Source organism: Maylandia zebra, linkage group LG23, assembly GCF_041146795.1.
Source record: "Maylandia zebra isolate NMK-2024a linkage group LG23, Mzebra_GT3a, whole genome shotgun sequence".
Taxonomy (NCBI): Eukaryota; Metazoa; Chordata; class Actinopteri; order Cichliformes; family Cichlidae; genus Maylandia; species Maylandia zebra.
This window is the reverse complement of record NC_135188.1, coordinates 22241781-22260752: the sequence shown is the minus strand read 5'-3', so window position 1 is coordinate 22260752 and position 18972 is coordinate 22241781. Positions and strand designations below refer to the sequence as shown.

Genomic DNA, 18972 nt, shown 5'->3' with positions numbered 1-18972 from the left:
TGAAGATACTTCGTTTTTATATATTCATACTCAAATGTGTTACATATTTACCTGTAAGCTCTTATATACTTGGAGTGATATTCACTGAGCGTCTTTTAAATTTTATATAATTTAAAACAAACAAACAAAATTATATATTTATATATAAAAAATTTATATAAAATTATTAAACCAATTATTGTCTCAAAATTTCATGTTACTGACTCAAACTTTGGAGAAAATAACTTGAAATTTTGCATTATTAAGTCACACTTTTTAGATAATAACCCAAATTTTCATATTAGCTGTGGTTTTGTTTTGTTATTTCAACTAATGATTGTTTGCTTACTAATAAATCGACTGTGTATCTATAAAAGAGTAAAAGATGGGTATTTTCACTGATTCTGACAAAAAATATTAAATACATCATGATGTTAGAAGTGACTCAAATGATTAACTGATAACAGTTTTTTTTCCTGCATATGAAATCTGTTGGTGTCCACTAAAGGAAAGCCACTGAGGTCACTTATTTTGGGGTAGGTCTCACTTACATAAAATACACCTTTGTTTATTAATTGTGCAATGAATTAATTGTGAAATATGAGGAAAATGCTTTGACATCTTATAACTAAGGTATTATAGACTCACTTTTATAACTGTATGCAGACTGATGGAGATTTGTGGTTTATTCTGAGTGGGAATAATCTGGATTAAGAAAAACACTTTCAGGTTTACAGGGATCTGTTTAAATTTTTCTTACTTACTGTCACATGTCTCCCGAATAAGAAGTGGGGATTCATATTAAACATTGCCAACACTTCAAATATGTAAACGCAATCCCAGAGAAGCTAAAGCTCAGGTTTCAGACTGCTCTGAACACTCAGTTTATCACAGTGTTTTCTACTCTCAGCTCCATATCATATCACAAAGAGCAGATATGTAGTCCAAAATATGACCTTTAACCTTTAGATCACCCAAAAACATCTGGACATGAGTATGTGAAGAAGGAGAATTGCTGCTTTTCGACATGATGATAAAGTGAATATCTTTGGATTTTGTGGTGACATTTGAATAATTCGACTACTACAAATAAAATGAGTGTTTCTGACATTTGATCCACTAAAGAGAGGAAGAAATCAATGTGGAGATGAATCTAAACATGTGTCCATTATTCATATCATCTTAAATCCCTCCCTCATGTTTAAGCACTTCACTTTTGCCATAAGAGGCTGCCCATAAGCAGCCTGTATTTACAGCTGGCTGGACAGCCTTTTAATTTACATCAGAGGCCTGTGATCGATTAACACGAGCCATTATCCTAACAGCTTGTGAAAGAGCCCTCCTCCATCCTTCACACTCAGCGCTGGAAGGTTTTAGTGCCCTGTTAACGGCAGCGACTGGCTGGAAGCTGAGTCTCTGTCAGACCTGCTGGCTCGCTCACACAGAGCAGGAAACTGGGCTAATGGGTGCTGGTAAATTAAGCTTGCCTCTGCCGTGCTCGCCTGGGAGCCTCGCCGTCCTCGTTACGGCCCCACAGACATCACCAGGACGGACAGGAGGCTGTGTTTCCAGGGCAGCGCGGGATGCAGCGATACGATTGGTCCGTATGTGTCTGCTGCTCTTACTACTGAGTGAAATGATGCCACACCAGACTCCAGTGAAAAATCCGGCATTTTAGTTAATAAGACTAAAAGTTCAGCAGCCGTTCAGGAGCTGTGATTCACATCAGAGGGTTTCCTTTGGTAGACAATGGTGCAAACATCTATTTTGTAAAACAGATGTTTATAAAAAAAACAAACCATCTGGTCTTCCACCAAAGCATTTTTACCATTGGGGGTTTCATTCACTGAATATTAACACCGTTTGTTTTGTTTTTTTTTGTCTATCAGACAGGAAAAAACCTTCTATTAAATCAGGTAACACAGACTCTACCTATATCAGAAACAAATCCATAAATTTGTCCTGACTTCCTCCCCTCAACTCCAACTAGTCGTACTGTTAAAAGAGAGTTTTTCCTTCCCACTGTCGCCAAATGTTTGTTCATAGGGGGGCCGTTTGATTATTGGGGTTTTCGTTGTGTTAGTATACGGTCTTTAACTGAATGTTGCTGTGAATTGCTGCTATATAAATAAAAGTGAACTTAACTGAACCCAACAAAAATACGACCATGAGAAGAACATATGTGAAGGAAACCTGAGAGACATTACAGAAGCCTCAGATATGTTGGACGGTTTGTTCCCACAGTCTGGCTTTGAGTTTTAAGGCATTTTTAATAAGTAATATTAGAAAAGAACTGGGTAGCTACATGTAGTTTGTATAAGAAGCAGAGCTGGTGAAAAATGGCAACAGTTGAGTAAATCCATCATCAGGGTCAGGAGCTCTGTAACTGTCCTTAGATGCTCTATGATTAATCAATTATGTGCTTTTATTCAGCATCTGTTTGGCTAAGTCTGGCACATTTACCTTTCTATCTGACCGGTGTGAAACACGAGGGTTCATTGACAGTTTCGTTTGTTTAAACTACACAAACTTAAACAGCAGATGGTTGTTTTTGTTTTATTTTGCATATTTGTGGAGTCAGCACGACTCTGATTTGTCCTCTCTGGCACCGTTGCATTAAAAAGTGACATCATCAGCCTAAAGCAGCTCTACATTACTGTGCACTACTCCCATCTCTATTGATTAACCAGCACCAGCGGCGGCGGCAGCAAACGTCCATGTACAGCATGCTAATTGAGCAGCACGGGGAACCGGGCTGACTGCAGCTGAAGGTAAACAGGCTGGTGGGTTATTCATCAGCTCTCAGACAGAGCAGCGCTCCACGAGGAGCTGCGGTAATTAGCATCGAGCGGTTTCAGGCTCAAACACACAAACGAGGTGGGAAATAAGAGGCAGGAAGACTTAAAGTACCACCTTAAAAAACGACAATAAAAGAAATCAGAATTCTGGACTCTATTTTCTTCTATTTAACAGAAAGGATGGTTAGATCTCCTTCAAATGGCACCGTACACTAACACAATCTGAAACCAAGAAGCACTGAAAACTGCTCAGCAGGCTTTCACCATCATTTTCAAAGCTTACCCCAAGAAGACTTTTGCATATCACTAAGTTGTTAATAACTTATCCTGGTCCTAAAATAACCAGAAATTCAACTCTTAACTTCAGTCATTTCTCAGGACATCAGCTGACATTACAAAGATGTGTCATTTGTCAACAGGAAGCCAAACATTACAACACATCTGGAGGGTAAAGATAACACAATAAACACCACACTTGTATTTAGTGGGGCTTTGTTTGGCCAATTCTCTATTTTATCGAGCTGTTTAAAGCCATGTTATTACAGGTCGGTTTTAATATTTTTGGTTTCCACAGCTCAGGAATTCCCCACCTTCTCAGAAGGAATACAGTGGCTCTCATCGTGACTTAAACTGAGTGTTTCCTTCCCAAAACGACCAGCCATTCAGCTCTTCTTTTATTAAAGACACTCAGTGAGGGATGAGAAACCTAATGAAATGGTGTGTTACAGTTAACACACCCAGCCAACACTGTAAATTAAGGGCACTTCTCCAGCCGAGTTTCACAACTAAATAAAAGCACCACTCCCTCTGTACTGCAACAGCTGAGGCTGAAGTGCTGTATTCACAAGCACGCTGACAGATGTGAGGACTGGGATCTTTTTTTTCTTTTTACCCCATCTCACCCTCCAGCTGCTGCTGCTCTGCTCACCTTGAAGTTGCTGGAATTGACCCAGGAGCTGGCCACGCAGTCCACCATCCTGTCCAGCATGCTCTGGTCCTGCTCCAGCTCCGGGGACCTCTCCTCATCCAGGATCAGCTCCATGACCTCCTGGCCCACCTGGAGCCTCTTCCCCAGGTCCTTCTGCGTCACCTGCTCCAGCAGGTACTCCATGCTCACCGCCTCCACCTCCTCCTCCATGGCTGCAGGAAGCAGACTCCCCCAGGTGGTCTTGTTTTCCCTCCTCGCTCCTCCTCACCTGTGGTCCAGCAGAGGTGTTACAGTTGGCAGGACCTGCAGCAGGATTCGTACACGGCGCTTGTGCTTAGGAGGCAGCTAATGTGGAAGAAGGAGAGAGCTCCAGGCTGTCCTGCTGCGGAGGGCTGTGCCCGGCATTGGGCTTCATTCTCCTGCACAGCTTTGCTGTGATTTAATGAGGGGGAGAACAAAAAAGGCGAGAATTAGAGCCAAGTTTCCACAACTATCACCTCCAGATTAAAAGACTCCAGCCTGCTGACCTCCAGATCCTAGCGTGGTCTTAGCAGTGCTTCTGTGCTTTCAGCTAACGGGCCGTTAAGGGGCGCTAACACAGGTGACCATTAAGTTAGGTGTCAGGACAGTTTAACTGAGCTGTTAGCTTCAGCTGCTAGCTCGCTGATAGCCTGCTTTCTATCCAAAAATACAGCCGAGCTGGTGCTAGCTATGCGGGGAAATTCAACCCTGTTCTCCCCGCAGGAGAGCCGTGAACGCCTCTAACCTGTCTCTCGGACTCCTGGCGGCTTAATTAACTAGTTATTAATTCAGCGACCGGCTGTAAATCCACTCACCGGATGGACTGACTCGTTCCCAGGGAAAAAAGTCAGAAGTGGCGATGCTGCCTCCGGCCACAAACTACCGTTACTTTCCTCCGTGGGGCTCGGCGATCACTTCCTCGCTGGTGAAATCTTAATCTTCTGGCAGCTCACGCCATCTCTGCGCTTCTAACCTCTCACCTCTCTAACTGACGAGCTGCCCGCTGCTAATGAAAAAGGGGAAGATTATTATTTGCCGTAGTAAATCAAATCATGACCCCTGCCAGACGCCGTAGAGTCCTGCAGCGAGTCGAGTGAAGCCGCATAGTCGCGACACCTCCCGGCAGAAGCGCGCAACTACAGCCGGAGGAGGGCGTACATGGTTGGGAGGGCTCTCCCGTCAGCCTCAGGTGACCCCTTTTAAAAATTCAAGGTGTGCCTGTCAGAGTCAAGAGGTGTCATCCGGGCCCAACTTGGCTCCGAGATGACAACAAAAATTATTTATTTATTTTTATGGTGAATGAGAAGTTAGAGAGAACTGAGTTTGGAGACCACTGCTTGTTGCAGATCTCAAAGGTTAGAGACAGGGCCTGCATTTTGATCCGGTTGTCTAAAAGTCTCAGAAGAAGTCACTATGCGCACTGTGAACGTAAGGGCTGTATATGTGCTGATTTCTTAGATTTGTTTGGCATATTTGTCACACTTGCATGTTTCAGATCATCAAGCAAATTTTAATATATTCTTTTTAAAAGATAAGCCAACTAAATATAAAATGCAGTTTTGAAATGATGATTTTATTTATTAGGGGGGGAAAGCCATATCTGGCCGTGTGTGAAAAAGAAATTCACTGCAAATTAGCTGTGATTAACCACATTTTTGGAAAACTGAGTTCAATTTGAATTAAAACAGAACATGACAAAATGAGGCAGGCTAAAAGAGTTGAAACAGCTACAGAAACAGCTGAGAAACAAAGTCACTGGCATCTATCAGTCTGGAAAAGTGTTAAAAAGCCATTTGTAAGGCTTCAGGAGTGCAGTGAACCAAATAAAGAGCCATTTTACACAAACGGAGTAAACTTGAAAGAGTTGTGAACCTTCCCAGGAGTGACCGGGTAACCAAAATTACTCCAAGAGTGCACTGATGACTCATCCAGGAGGTCACAGCAGAACCCAGAACAACATCTACAGAACTGCAGGGCTCACTTGTCTCAGTTAAGGTCAGAGTTCATGATTCAACAATAAGAAAGAGACTGGGCAAAAATACTCTGTGGACTGATGAGACAAAAGCTGATCTTGAAGATCCTCCACAGTGATGACTCATTGCTAGTTATCGCAAACACTTGATTGCTACCAAGTCACACAAGAACCATTAATGAGGTTTATAGGGCAATCACTTTTTCACACAGGGGCAGGTAGGTTTGGATAGCATTTTTCACTCAGTGAAGAAATAATTTTGTATTTACTTGTGTTATCTTTGTCTAGTGTTAAATGTGTTTGATGATCTGGAACATGTAAGCATGACAAATACACAAAAACTAAGAAATCATGAATGATGTAAGTAAGTAAGTTTCCGTGTTTCATGAACGCCCCTGCAGCTTCAGAGTGAGGGTCTGACCTCTATGTGGTTAAAAGAGCCTCGTCCATCTCAAGAGAGTCATGAATAAGCCATGTGACAGCCAGGGCCCTATCAGGGATAAGTCTTCACATCAGGGAAAAATAACACCAAAGTGAAACTAAAATACTGTGGAACAAGCTGGATAGTTCACTCATTACAATAAACAGTGAAGGAACGTTTTACTTCACCATCCTTTAAGATTTAGTAGCTAAACCTTTAATAATAAATCCCTTTGGAAGACTGTCACCAATAACAATGTGAGTAAGCATAATTATGACTTATTATCTCTTAATTACAAGTTAGTATCTCACAGGTTTGATGGAAATTCTCATAACAATCATTTAGTGTCTCATAAGAGATGACTTTAGTATGATAATGAACTTTATTGTCATACTCATGAATGTCTTTCTTTTGATATTTGGACCTCATATACTTATAAGAAGCGATGCCTTCATCATATCTTAAAATTAGGATTTAGCATCTTCTAATTAATAATTAACAATGACTTAATGCCTCATATCAGACAATAATGAGCCTAAATATCATAATTATGACTTGCTCACTCTTTTTTTAATTTGTATCCAGCGATGTAATACAAATGCTCAAGGTTATGACTTAATGTGTCATTATTGTCATATTTTTGTCATAATATAAAAACGTTATTAAAGTATCATAACAACAAGTTTCACTTGTATTATTAGTTCATTTGTGGCCAGTTTCTGAGTGTGCTGCCAGATAAAGACTCCAACACCACACATGTAACTGCAAATTAAAGAGCTGTTTATGTAATAACAACATAAATATCAGTCAGACTGAGGATATAACAGGTTTTTATAAACATGTAGTTGCTTTATTTTGCCTTTGGGGGCAGCACTGAGTCTCTGTTGCTGTATGTCCCTGCAGGTGATGGAAGAAGTGTGAGAACATCTAAAAAAACAAAAGACTCCCATCATTGACAACCGGTCAGTGCCAACCCACATAAAACACACTCTCACACACATATACTGTGCTGCTGCTGACAGGCAGTGGGGAGAGGCGGAGATGCTGGTGCTGCTCCAGGTCATGTACACCGACCTGGACTTCCTGACGGAATTCCACATGGAGCTGCAGAATTTCCTGTTTGAGAAGTACTGTCTCTGTGTCACCCAGATGGCTGGAAAACCAGGAGGGAAACACCTTTACCTCAGAAACATAAACATCAATTAAATTCAGGAGAAGTTGGTGTTTTTATATAAAAACTGCTGTTGGTGCGTCTGTGGACTCTAAAATCAAACACATAAAAAAGCCTGAAATGGAAATAATATTGCAGTTATGTATCTTTTAAAGTGTAGCTTTGTGTAGGGCTATTACTGACAAACACAGCTGATGTCCACATCATGGACCACATACAGGAAGTTCAAAGGAAGTCTACACGGTCAGGTTTATAAACATGGCGGTCTTAACATCGGGATGTGTCTCCCTGTGGTTAATGTGGATTTATCTCAAATGCAATGCTCAGACCATCTTGGCTCTGGAGAACCACCGCTGTGCTGTCACCTCTGTCCGCGGTACATCAAAAGCACGAGTTCAGCTGTTCATAGCTACAGAGAAAACACGTTTTAACTGTGAATAGTAATGACACAAGGTAAAAGCAGCAGCTTTAAGTTTGGCTCTAATAAACTGCACCATGTTAATCTTACTGCTTTGATGCAGAAGCAGTTTTGTGCAGATCAAAAAGTTGGTATTGAAACACCGAATGAAACGTTTAATATGTAAAGATATTAATGTGCTCAGACAGTTCTGTTTGCATAAGAGATAATTAAAGATAATAAAAGCAAGATCCAAATGAAAAAAACAAGCAAACAAAAACTCTAACACAGTGCAGAGGAAGAGTTTTTATTACAGAGTTAGAGATGGAGAGAGCCACCAAAGAGGAGGAAGTGTCCAGTCCACAAATTGTTGACTCTTTCTTGAAAGATTACTGGCTGTGTTGCATCAGAAATCTTAATAAATACAAATGTGTGGTGTTAATCTTACAGTTTTTATGGCGTTGTTTGGATTCAGGCTGCTTTTAATGTTTGATGATCTTTAAGAAAGGAGTTAATGCTTCTCACTTCAGAGCAGACTGTCTGTTTTGATCGATTGTATCTATTTTGTAAGGTCACAGAGGGGCTGGAGCGTATCCCACGGCGACAGGTGAAGTCAGAGAAATAACCACACTTAAATTAGGTGAAGCTAATGTGGACGTGTTTGGACTGTGGCAGGAAACAGACAGGCTTGTCAGGAGGTCTGAACGACCAGCGCCATCTGGTGGACTAATCCAGTTCATTTAAACAGATGGATGCTTTACTGATCCCCCTGATGTGAAACAGTGAGTAAATATTTTTAATATTTTTTTAAAAATGGATCCAGTTTTGATTAAATTACTGTTGATTCTGTGTGATTAGAGTTTTTAAAAGCTTCTAAGTAAAAAATAAATAAAAAAGGGAGTCGAGTTTATTCTGAGGTTAAGTTCAAAGTTTTCGTTTGTTCTTCAGTCCCTTTATTTCCAAAGCCCACAAACAAAAGTGCAGATGTGTGATTTCTACCTCATAACCACCCACCATTCAAATAAAACGTGGAGTTGATGTTATCCTGTCTGAAACGCACTAACTTAACAAACACTAAACGTTCAGTATTTACAGCACAGAGAGCTTTCCGGTACATTCTGTTGGCATTTGTCAAAGAAAACACTAAACGGACGAGTTTCCCTCAAAGGTTCTCGTCTGTGTGGAGTGTCAGCAGCACCCGTGTCTTTCCACACCAACACAAACACAACGAGCACTGAGCGCGCTCAGATCAGCTTTAAAATGACCTTCGTGGACACATTATCACATCCTCACATGGTAACAGTTAGTTAATGTCAGTTTACATAACGGGAGCTCACAGTACCTTAAAGTGTTAAAGCAGCATCAGACTGGTGGGTATGAAACCGCTGCTGTAAAGGCTCACACACGCAGACACACACCGTTTCTCTGACTTAGCTTCTCTTAGATGATTCACTAGAGTGAAAAGCAAAGCGTCGCTCACATGGCCTTTAATTATGAGTGACTTGGCAACATTTTCCCTTTGCTTTGTCTTTAAATCCAGTTTGTGATTAAAGGAAAGAGCTCGATTAGCTTATTTGAACTAGAACTAGGGCCTGTGAGTATGTGTGGGAGCCTTTAGAGCAACTAAAGCAGGTTTCATATTGTTAAATAGGAACTTAGAGGAGGAAACGAAGCTCCTTCCATCGCCTCCTCGTGCAGCTCTGGACCGCTTCCAGCACCACTGATATTTGGACACAGCTCGCTAAAAGTCCTTTAGTGACTATCTTCTCTTTAAACGAGTCAAAACAAACACCTTCAACACTGAATAAATAAATAACATGTCAGATGTCTTCAAACCATCTCCTCAACAAGGAGAAGAAAAGAGTCTTTTCAGCTGCTTTAGGGGTAAAATTTGCTGCAGCCGCCGTCTCTCCTGCAGATTACAGCTTTGATCATTAATACCAAATATAAATGTAGTACCAAAGAAATAATGTGGATTAAATGCCTCAGCAGCAAATAAAATGATGAAAATTAGCTTTTTTCCCCTCCTGCAGTGCAGGAAAGAAACACTGAGCTGCCTGCTCTGGGAGCTGTTCTAATGGATGCTGTTTGCTTTTTAAGTTTTCTGGTTTGGTGTTAAATTAGATGTTAAATCTTTGTGCAATCAGGTCAAACATGACAACCACAGAGCATTTTAACTTGTTACTCACTGAAATTCAACCAGGATGAAGCCTTTAGCTCTTCTCTGATCTGATAAACTCGTGAAAACCCCAAAACTATTCTAAAGGCCATCAAACCACAACTTTATGGATATGTACCGAGGTCAAAGCTGGTCATTCAGGGTCCAGGGGAGGTCGTCTCTATGAGGAAAACAGCTGAGATGACTGGAAGCGGTTCAGAGGTGCACACCCATCCTCTAAGATCAGGGTTGCTTTTTGATTTTCATGGGTGGAGTTTAGTTGGAGAGCTTTGTGATTTCCTCTCTGTGCAAAGAATCTGATTGGCTGGTAATTAGAAGAACAACCAATGCTACAGTAAAACAAACAAACAAACAAGGTTTAGTGTTTGAGGGAGCTGGCATGTCCACCAGACGCATGAACACAGGCAGGAGTAATATATAAATATGGCAGCAACACGTACAACAAAAAAAGACAAAGTGCAACAAAGTCCTCAACTTCAAATAAAATCAGCTCCAGATGTGTGTGACCCTCACAGCTGGTCCCATTTCATCTCCAGATTTAAAGATACACATGATCATTTTCCAGTTATAACTGAATATCATCTCATTCAGAAGTATGTGTGTTTCATACATACTTGTAGTGCATTTTCTTAACCGAGAAAGTTGAATTTGGATTCAAAGAAGAGCTAAACTTTCTAAATATGTTGACGTTTCGGGCCTGAAGATCACTCAACAGGTCTGGATCTGGATATTTGGGGAATAGCACTTCACCAAATATGTTAAAACTTTATAAATCTTTATAAAGTCTGAGTGTTTTAGGGCTAAATATACACATCTAACACACAGAGCCGTTTGAGCTCTAAAAGAGAGGAAAGCTAGGCAGAATAAAGACACCCTTCTGAATGAGATCATCTCTAAAACCTACACCATGAATCAATAAAAACAATCATCACGGAGCCTCAGAGGTCCAAATTTCATTTAAATATGATCAGAGATGATCGTTAACCCTGCGATTCACTCCATACACACACACACACCGCCCTGAAGTCGCAGTTTCCCTTCATCTGAATCTCTAAACTGAACGAGCAGCAGCAAATGAACGACGTTAAGGTGGATTCACTATGTTTTAAAGCCTTCCTGCCACTGCGGGGGTGGGAGGATATTGAGGGAGGTGGGAGGGGCTTTTCACAGGTAGCAGAGCAGCGTGGCGTCATCTTTCCAGTTTGACATATTTACACCATCAGGGCAGTAAACCCGCCTCTCACGCTAGTTGAACATGATGGACTCTGGATCCTGGTTCATCATCTGGGCCATGTGACGCAAAACGTCCTTCTTGGTGATGATGCCCAGGAGACGCCTGCAGAGGAGGGATGCAAACAAAGGTCAGAGGTCGTTGCCCATGTGATGAGTAAAGGAAGAATGTGCAGATTAGAGGAGACAAACTGAAACTGCAACCAGATCAGCTTGACAGCCACTCTGATCACACAGATCAATCAACTACAGGAGAAAGTTGAGTCTAAGACCCAGCTTCCTTTGCTGTTGCTGTTCCTGGCAGAAACAGCAAAGCATGGACACTGCGGGCTGGATCACAAAGTGTCCTGACCTCTAAACACCAGCTGACCTCTCATATAAGTGAGTAAACACTAGGGATGGGTATCAAAACCCGGTTCTTGTTGAGAACCGGTTCCCATTGTTTCAATTCCTTGGAATTGTTTGTCATTTTTGCAAACGATTCCCTTATCGATTCCAGTCGCCCCGAATGACGTCACCACGTTGCGGAGCGTCATTTACCTGGCAGGAAATATGGCGCCTTTAAGCGGCTCAAACACTAAAAAGTTTGGTTATACTTTACGAGAACGGATGACAACAGGGCAACTTGCAATACTTGAAAAGTAGATATTTCATTTAAGGGAGGAAACACTACGAATATGCAAAAGCATTTGCTCACAAAACACCCGATGACCTTAAATGAATGTCGTGTTTTTAATTCCGCTCCGGACTCGTGAATCTCAACCCAGCAGCAGCGGTAACGTTTGCACGTCCTCTCCCGTTAATGCGGCAGGTAAATAATCAACTAACAGTGCATATTATGTTAGCGCGATCTGCCTTATTACAAAACCTGCCATCACTGTGCATTTAGGTGACCATGATGAGAGAGACAGAGTCTGGCTCAGATGCTGGCAGCTCTCGCTGCAGTCTACCGGTAGCATCTCCTTTCAGGCCAGGATAGACGAATGTCACCCAGCAGTGACTAAGTTTGTGGTCAAAGGCTTGCACCCATTTGCCACAGCAGATGCCCTCGATTTTCAGTAATGTGTTTAATTGTAGGCAGGGACATTACTGGATATTCTTGTGTAATTGCTACAGAATAATTTATGTTATACTTTGTTATTGCTACAGAAGAATATTTATTTTATTATTTTACATTTACAATTTTTTTTCCTGGGGACCCTGTGACACCCCATTGAAGAGCCGTAGGCTGCATCTCTTAAGATCTCACTGCTGGGTTTGTAAGGCCATGCTACTCCTACATTTCTATCTTGTTCAAAGAGAAGATATAAAACAAAGTTCTAAGCTAATCGACCTTAGTGTTCTCCTTTTTTAAAAAGAATCGATAAAGAATCGAATTGTTAAACAGAATCGAAAATGGAACCGGAATCGTGAAAATCTTATCAATACCCATCCCTAGTAAACACTGAATACATTTGGGTTTATTTAAATCTTGGTTATAGGAGACCTGTTTTCATTTTTATTTTTTTAAAATAAGTAACAGAGGTAATAAAGATGTAATAACGATTAAAGAAGTCATAAATTAATTGGTTTTAGGAGTTTTAACAATTATTTATGTCACTTTGCTTCATAACTATTAAGACAAATGATCTCATTGAGTCACTAGAGGGAGCCGTTTGCCCTTAAAATAACCTAATGAAAAAGCTGCTGATCTCTTTGATCTAAGCTAAGCCGGCTGCTGCAGAAATATGACCTTAAAAACTTCAGCCCAGCTTCACCTTCCTCATCTTTTTTTTTTAAACTGTATATTTAGAAAAAGACTGGCACATAGAACAGAAAACACTGCACCGAACACCCGATCTCTATTATTCTAGATAAAGCCCTGAAATACTGGCTGCTCTTACCAACAGAGCAGCCAATGACATCAGAGGTGAGCAGGAAACATGAAGCTGCTGCTTCTCTGTTTCCTGCAGACTGGAGAGAATCCTTCTCTGACATTTTAAAGGAATGATACAGATCAGCTTCTGAGCTACAAACGGTTTCAGGGTTTTTACTGATGAACGTCACTGCTAAAGTCAAGGTATTCACAGTATTTTTGGTGGCAGGACAACTGCAAATGATCCAGTTTGTCACCAACAAAGTGAAACTATGTTTTCAGGACTTTGTAGGTGCATGAAATCTGACCCCGTTTCAACCCTCTAGCAGATCATTACATGAAGGCACCTTTTGAATACAAGCGCGCTCATGCTCACAGGTGTACACACGGGTGCTCACACACACAAACTACACCCTTTTTGGCTCCTACCTCAAAGCACACTGTGTGCTGTCGATTCTATGTGCTGCACAATAATATTCAATATTTAGTATTTGCTGTTATCTTCACATAGATCATCACGATGATGTTGTTTATTATATTGCTCTCTTTTTTTGCTTGTTTTCTTTTTTCTTTCTCAACAGGTGATCCAGGTGACTGATATATGTATTTTTTGTCTGTTTGTTTTGTTTGTTTTTGCCTTTCATCACCGTTCCTCTTCCCTGCTGTTTTTCTTTCGCCCAGTCATGTCTGTCCCGTGTGTAGCAAGTGAAAATAAAATAAAATAAACAATAAAAACAAAGGTCAATCAAACAGACTAATACGGCAAGGCCAGGATGGTCCATTTGGTAAAGTAAATGCATTGGGCATCTTTCTTTGCCTTTAGACAACAATTCTGATGGCAAAAGAACATAAATGGGACAGGCGAAAAAAAAAAGAAAAAAGAGAATTTTCAACCGTTTCCATATTTCAGGCTGTAACAGCAGATGGCATTTGGCGTGCTCTTACCCGCTCCTGGTGACCAGACACTGGCGCAGACCAAGCTTGCGGAAGATGTCCACCACGGTCTCCATGGGCGTGTGGTCGGTGACGGTGAATGGGCTGAGGTTGAGGATGCGTCGCAGCTTAAGCGGCTGTGGGTTGCTCGCCGGCAGCTGCGGTGCGTCCTCGGTGAAGTAGACCACTGAGCTGCTCACCACGCCGTCCTGCTTCTGACGGGCGTTCTCTGTGGATGGATCGAGGGGAGGAGTCAGTGGAAACCTTTCGATCGGATTCACTAAAGACTAACGTGCATTTGCGGTTGACTTACTGATGGCGAGCGTGAGGTCTCTGCGCTGGACGAAGCCGATGAGCCTCTCTGACTCTCTGGACACGACCACGGGGAAACCGTTGTAGTCCGTGTCTTTGATCAGCGTCTCCACATCCTCTACTGTCGTGGAGTCCTGCGTGAGGACAGCCAGCGGTGGGTCGTTCCTGCGGGGACGCATCACGTCGGTGGCGAGCGTGCGGTGGGTGAACTCGTCCCGCACGTCCAGGTACGGGTAGCCGTTTAGCAGGATGTGTGACTCGTAGATGCCCTCCTTACCGAATGCATCTGCCACCCACTTGCTGGTGACAGCAGCGGCCATCAGGGGGACGATGTACTCCAAGCCGCCGGTGAGCTCAAACATGATGACCACCAGCGAGACGGTCATCCTCGTTACACCGCCTGAAGCAACACAAACACAGCTGATTCATCACAGGAGGAGACTTAATTCAACCATTCACAGTGTGAGAAGTTTCTGCTGTTTACCAGGGGCAGCCAATCAGAACAAAGCTTGGGTTAAAAGGGGAGGAGCTAAAACAGCTTGTTTCAGGCAGGCCTGACACAAGGCCTCATCATGTCTACATCTTAAAGCTTCTAATGGGTGAACGGTGCACTCACCCAGGCAGGCGGCGGCTCCCACCATGGCGTACAGTCCTGGCGTGACGCAGTCGGCGCCGGGCCGGCACCAGTTCTTGAAGATGATCCAGTCGTGGTGATGGTAGGCCATCTGCTCCACGGCGATCCCGACGATCCGCCCGGCGATGGCCCCGACCGCCATGCTGGGGATGAAGAGACCCGAGGGGATCTGAGGAGGAAAGAGATCCGCTCAGAGAAACAGAAACAGGAAACAAACACCGACTTCCAGCCCATCGTCTTCCTCGCACTGACCTTCATGCCGAAGGTGAAGATGGTGATAACGATCTTGAAGATGAGTGCGAGGGTGAGCTGCCACAGGGCGTTGTAGACACCAGGTCCCGCTGGGCGGTCCGGGATGTCGTCCACCGGCCGGCTCATGTTGGGGTTGTTGACGTAATCGCAGAGCTGCGACGACTCGAGCGCGCCACAGTCATTGAAGAGCTCTGAGATAAGCTCGCTGGTGCTGCGGCGGGTGTATGGGTTGGGGTAAGCCAGAAGGGCAGTGATCCCCGTCACGGCGATCACCTCCAAGACCGGGTACTTCCCCAGCTGTGTGGTCTTCCTCCGCCGGCACCAGGCGATGTTGGCCCGGATGAAGAGAGTCCCCCAGAGGCCGCCGAAGACGCCAAGCAGGATAAAGGGCACCAGCTCGGCCATGTACCACGGCGTGTGGTACTCCACATAGAAGAGCACCAGGCGGCTGTTTCCAAATGGGTTGATAGAGCGCAGCGTGAAGGCTGCGACCAGTGCGGCGAAGAAGGAGCGCCACAGAGTCTTCAGAGGGAAGTAGTAGCTGACCTGCAGGAGGAAGCACAGGACATCGTTAGGAGAGAGGAGGAGGAGCTACAGATACTCTGTGTCCAGGCTGATAGCCAACCTCTTCCAGGCTGAACAGGACTCCTCCGATGGGCGCGCCGAACGCCACCGACACTCCAGCTGCCGCCGCCGCCGACAGCACCTGCAGGAGGCAGACACACATACATCTACGTGACTTTTCCTTCATCGAGGGGAGAGCGTGCACACTGTGAGGAAATCTTACTGCCCTTAAAAGGTCAAAGGTTAGGAGTGTTTTTTCCGCAGCATACCTCTCGCCTCTTGCCCTCGTTCTTGCTGTACTTGGAGAAAAGGCTGCAGAAGAGGTTTCCGCAGCAACACGCCACATGGACCAGAGGACCCTCCTTCCCCAGGCTCAGGCCCGACGACACGGCCAGCACCAGCGTGACTGTCTTGATCAGCAGGGTCCACTTCCCCAGGTAGCCCCGGATGATGAAGCCGCTGAGGATCGTCTTGATCTGCACAAAACATGCAAACAGACGGAGACATGTGAGAGCGAACGCACGGCTGAAAGCGCAATCAGACTCCATTTAAAAAGTCCCACAGGAAAACTGTTAAAAACCATCTGTGTCATGGCTTCAGTTCCTGTATCTGCATGGGGGCGTGGCCTAATGCCACCTGCTGCAAGTAACACACCTCATTAGAAGCCTGCTCAAATGAACTGAGCCAACTCCAACTGATTGAATTTGTTTATCCAGTGAAAAAGTTTGTTACCTCCGGGATTCCCGACCCGCAGGCATACGGAGCGAACACTCGCACCAGCGACACCGCCAGGAAGGAGAAGAGCAGAGCCCATAGGATGTACAGGAAGTAGTTCAGCACGTACGCTCCGGCTCCCTGAGAGAACACAGAGTTAGCTCATCACTCTGTCCACTCATTGAAGAAACACACACAACCACTAAAAGCGGGCAACTCAACCTCGGCGTGGCCTGTCATCAGCTCCGCCCACTTCTGCCACTGTGGGCACTTGTCCCGGTCGTCAAACGTGGTCTCGTTGGAGGTCCAGCAGCACTGCTCATGGCTGTACCAGAACGCCGAGAGGCACACACCCTCCTTCAGGTCCGTCATCCAGTCCACGGCGAGGTCGATCACGCCGGCCAGCGTCCCTGTGGAGGAGAAGGGGAGGCGTCATTCCACCTCAGAGACACCTTCATCACTCTCAGATTGCTCCTGTTTCTCTTCCGGTGTCGCTCGGACATCCAGAGAGACGTCTGCGGCTTCAACAACAGAGTAAGAAACAGAAATAAAGGTAAAAAGGAAGCTAGATAGATGAAGCCTGGGAACTTTAAGCCCAGCAGCACGAAGAGGAGGAGGAGATCAGAGACACAGCGAGCCTGACCTGAGAGGAGGCCGATGAGCAGCATCACCACCCATCCCGACCAGGCGTCCAGCAGGCTCTTAATCAGCTCCCAGAGGGACTCTTTGCTCTTGCTGGTGATCTGCAGAAACACAGGATCAACTTACAGGTTTGCAGTGTGGATTTCAAATAAAAGCTCACGCGTCATGTGTCACGCCTCACAATGAGGAGGGAGAGGAATAGATGAAGCACACACCTTACGGTGGCGGTCTGTGTCCCTGGATTTCTCTCTCAGCCAGTCAATGGTGTGGAAGTCCTCGTACGTGCTCACATCGGGGAAAGGCTCATCCAGGAAGTCCATCAGGTTCCCGGTACCATTCATCTCCTCCGTGGGCGTGGCGGCACTCACACCTGGAAGAAAGTGAGGACGTCATCAGTGTTAATTTGATTTGTAAACACTCACTGTTTATTTAACGTTAATGTCCATGCTCATCGGTTTAATGAGATTTCACCTGCTCAACACATTCATATAAATAAGAATAAAAGCTTAAATTAAAGATCCACGTGTTTTTAATAATATGCATTTCTGTTTATACTGAGGAGGAGGAGCCGGGTGCAGTCAGCCTTTACTGAATTCAAAGATCCCGATGAGTTAAAAGGAGGGGGGGGGGAAGCATTTCACCTGCCTCATATCACAGGATGAGGGCAGATCTCCTCACTTTTACCTGAAGAACAACAACAACTATCTCCTCTGACATGAATGCAATCACCACCGAGAGTCCCCACTGTGTTTGTCAGACTTCGCACCTGAAATGATCCAGCAGCACAAACAGCACTGCGGAGCCTTTATTTACGTTAGCTCCTGAAGCTAACCAGGCTAACTCAGCATCATTTCACTGGCTGTTGTTGTTGTTTACCTTCAGCGACCTCCATGTTGCTCCGTGCTCACCGCTGCGGGTCTAAAATAAAATCTCTTCAATTATTAACTGATACGTTGTCAAATAAAAATGTCATTTTAGTAAAATTCAGCGAGAGAAAAATAAATAAAAGCCTACGGAAGCGTCGCAGAAGGCTCCCTGCAACCTGCCAGTATCGCGATACTTCGGGATCGCGCTTTGCTTGGACCACCTCAAAGCTCGTCGTGTTTCAGGTGTTTGGAGTCTTTTCTGCCCTCTGGTGGCCACGCGTGGGAATTACAAGAAAGAGTAAAGTTTGAAAAATTACAAACCAAAGTCAAAATCAGAATCAGAATCAGAAACTTTATTGTCATTGTCATGAGAACAACGAAATTAAGAATGGTCCCCGATCATTGCATCATCCCTAGCAATATCAAAATATAAATAAAACAATAAAATTCAATAAATAAAATAGATAGAATACTTAAAATACTAATAAGATATAACAGTAAAACATTCACATACATTCCCACACACATGCTTCAGACCGTGCATAGATTAACACAAGAGTGGCGTGATGGACATTTCTGATTCTGATTCTGATTCTGAAGAGCAACCTGCCCTTCTGGGCCAACTCAGAATGGCTGTGGTTCGGTTCAAAGGGAAAGGTTCGCCATCTTCCTCGTCAGGAAGAGATCCAGGTCTCACGATCCCATAAAAAAACCTAGCCTGTAAACAACAGGACTATTACTAATTCAGTTCACACTCTAATGATATACATGGCCATGTGTAAATAATGTAAGTGCTATAACAAAACAAGCACAAAACATTAATTCTAATTTCTAACTATAGTCTATACAGTGCATCTTAATCATGAATGCAATCTTTAAGTCACAATCAGCTTATTCTATCATCAATGTGCACATTTCTATCAGAAATCAGAAATAAACCATAAACTATGGTAGATTTTTTTTTACAGTATTGCCCTTTAACTGAATTAAAGGAGCATTGCTTTACACTGCATAGCAATGAAGCAATATATTATTTACACTCAATGTACAGAATAAAATTATGAAAAGAATATACAAAAACCCACAGGCTGTAGTTTTACAGTA

At 43.7% G+C, this 18972-nt stretch overlaps 2 protein-coding genes across 21 annotated transcripts in view; both read right to left on the bottom strand.

Annotated features, from left to right (window-relative positions):
* Nucleotides 1–4830, bottom strand: part of LOC101480717 (CLIP-associating protein 1-A) — a 53001-nt gene extending 48171 nt beyond the window's left edge. For 10 of the 20 annotated variants that reach the window (XM_076880533.1, XM_076880542.1, XM_076880534.1 and 7 more), the window contains exons 1-2: nt 4542–4830; nt 3706–4137 (exon numbers count right to left, since the gene is read on the bottom strand). In XM_076880533.1, coding sequence (XP_076736648.1) covers nt 3706–3915 — 210 coding nt within the window. In that variant the 5' untranslated portion in view covers nt 3916–4137; nt 4542–4830. The remainder of the gene's footprint in view (nt 1–3705; nt 4138–4541) is intronic. The other 10 variants (XM_076880543.1, XM_076880544.1, XM_076880545.1 and 7 more) reach the window with 2 other exon arrangements.
* Nucleotides 4831–7973: 3143 nt separating this feature from the next.
* clcn4 (chloride channel, voltage-sensitive 4) lies at nt 7974–18095 on the bottom strand. The gene is made up of 13 exons (XM_004562517.3): nt 18017–18095; nt 17879–17920; nt 17218–17372; nt 17004–17103; nt 16583–16770; nt 16379–16501; nt 15916–16122; nt 15708–15788; nt 15083–15628; nt 14813–14999; nt 14198–14596; nt 13897–14113; nt 7974–11202 (listed from the first exon to the last, which is right to left on the bottom strand). The coding sequence occupies exons 2-13, from the start codon at nt 17892–17894 to the stop codon at nt 11112–11114; spliced, it is 2310 nt and encodes a 769-aa protein (XP_004562574.1). The 5' UTR covers nt 17895–17920; nt 18017–18095; the 3' UTR covers nt 7974–11111.
* Between the last annotated feature and the right edge of the window lie 877 nt (nt 18096–18972).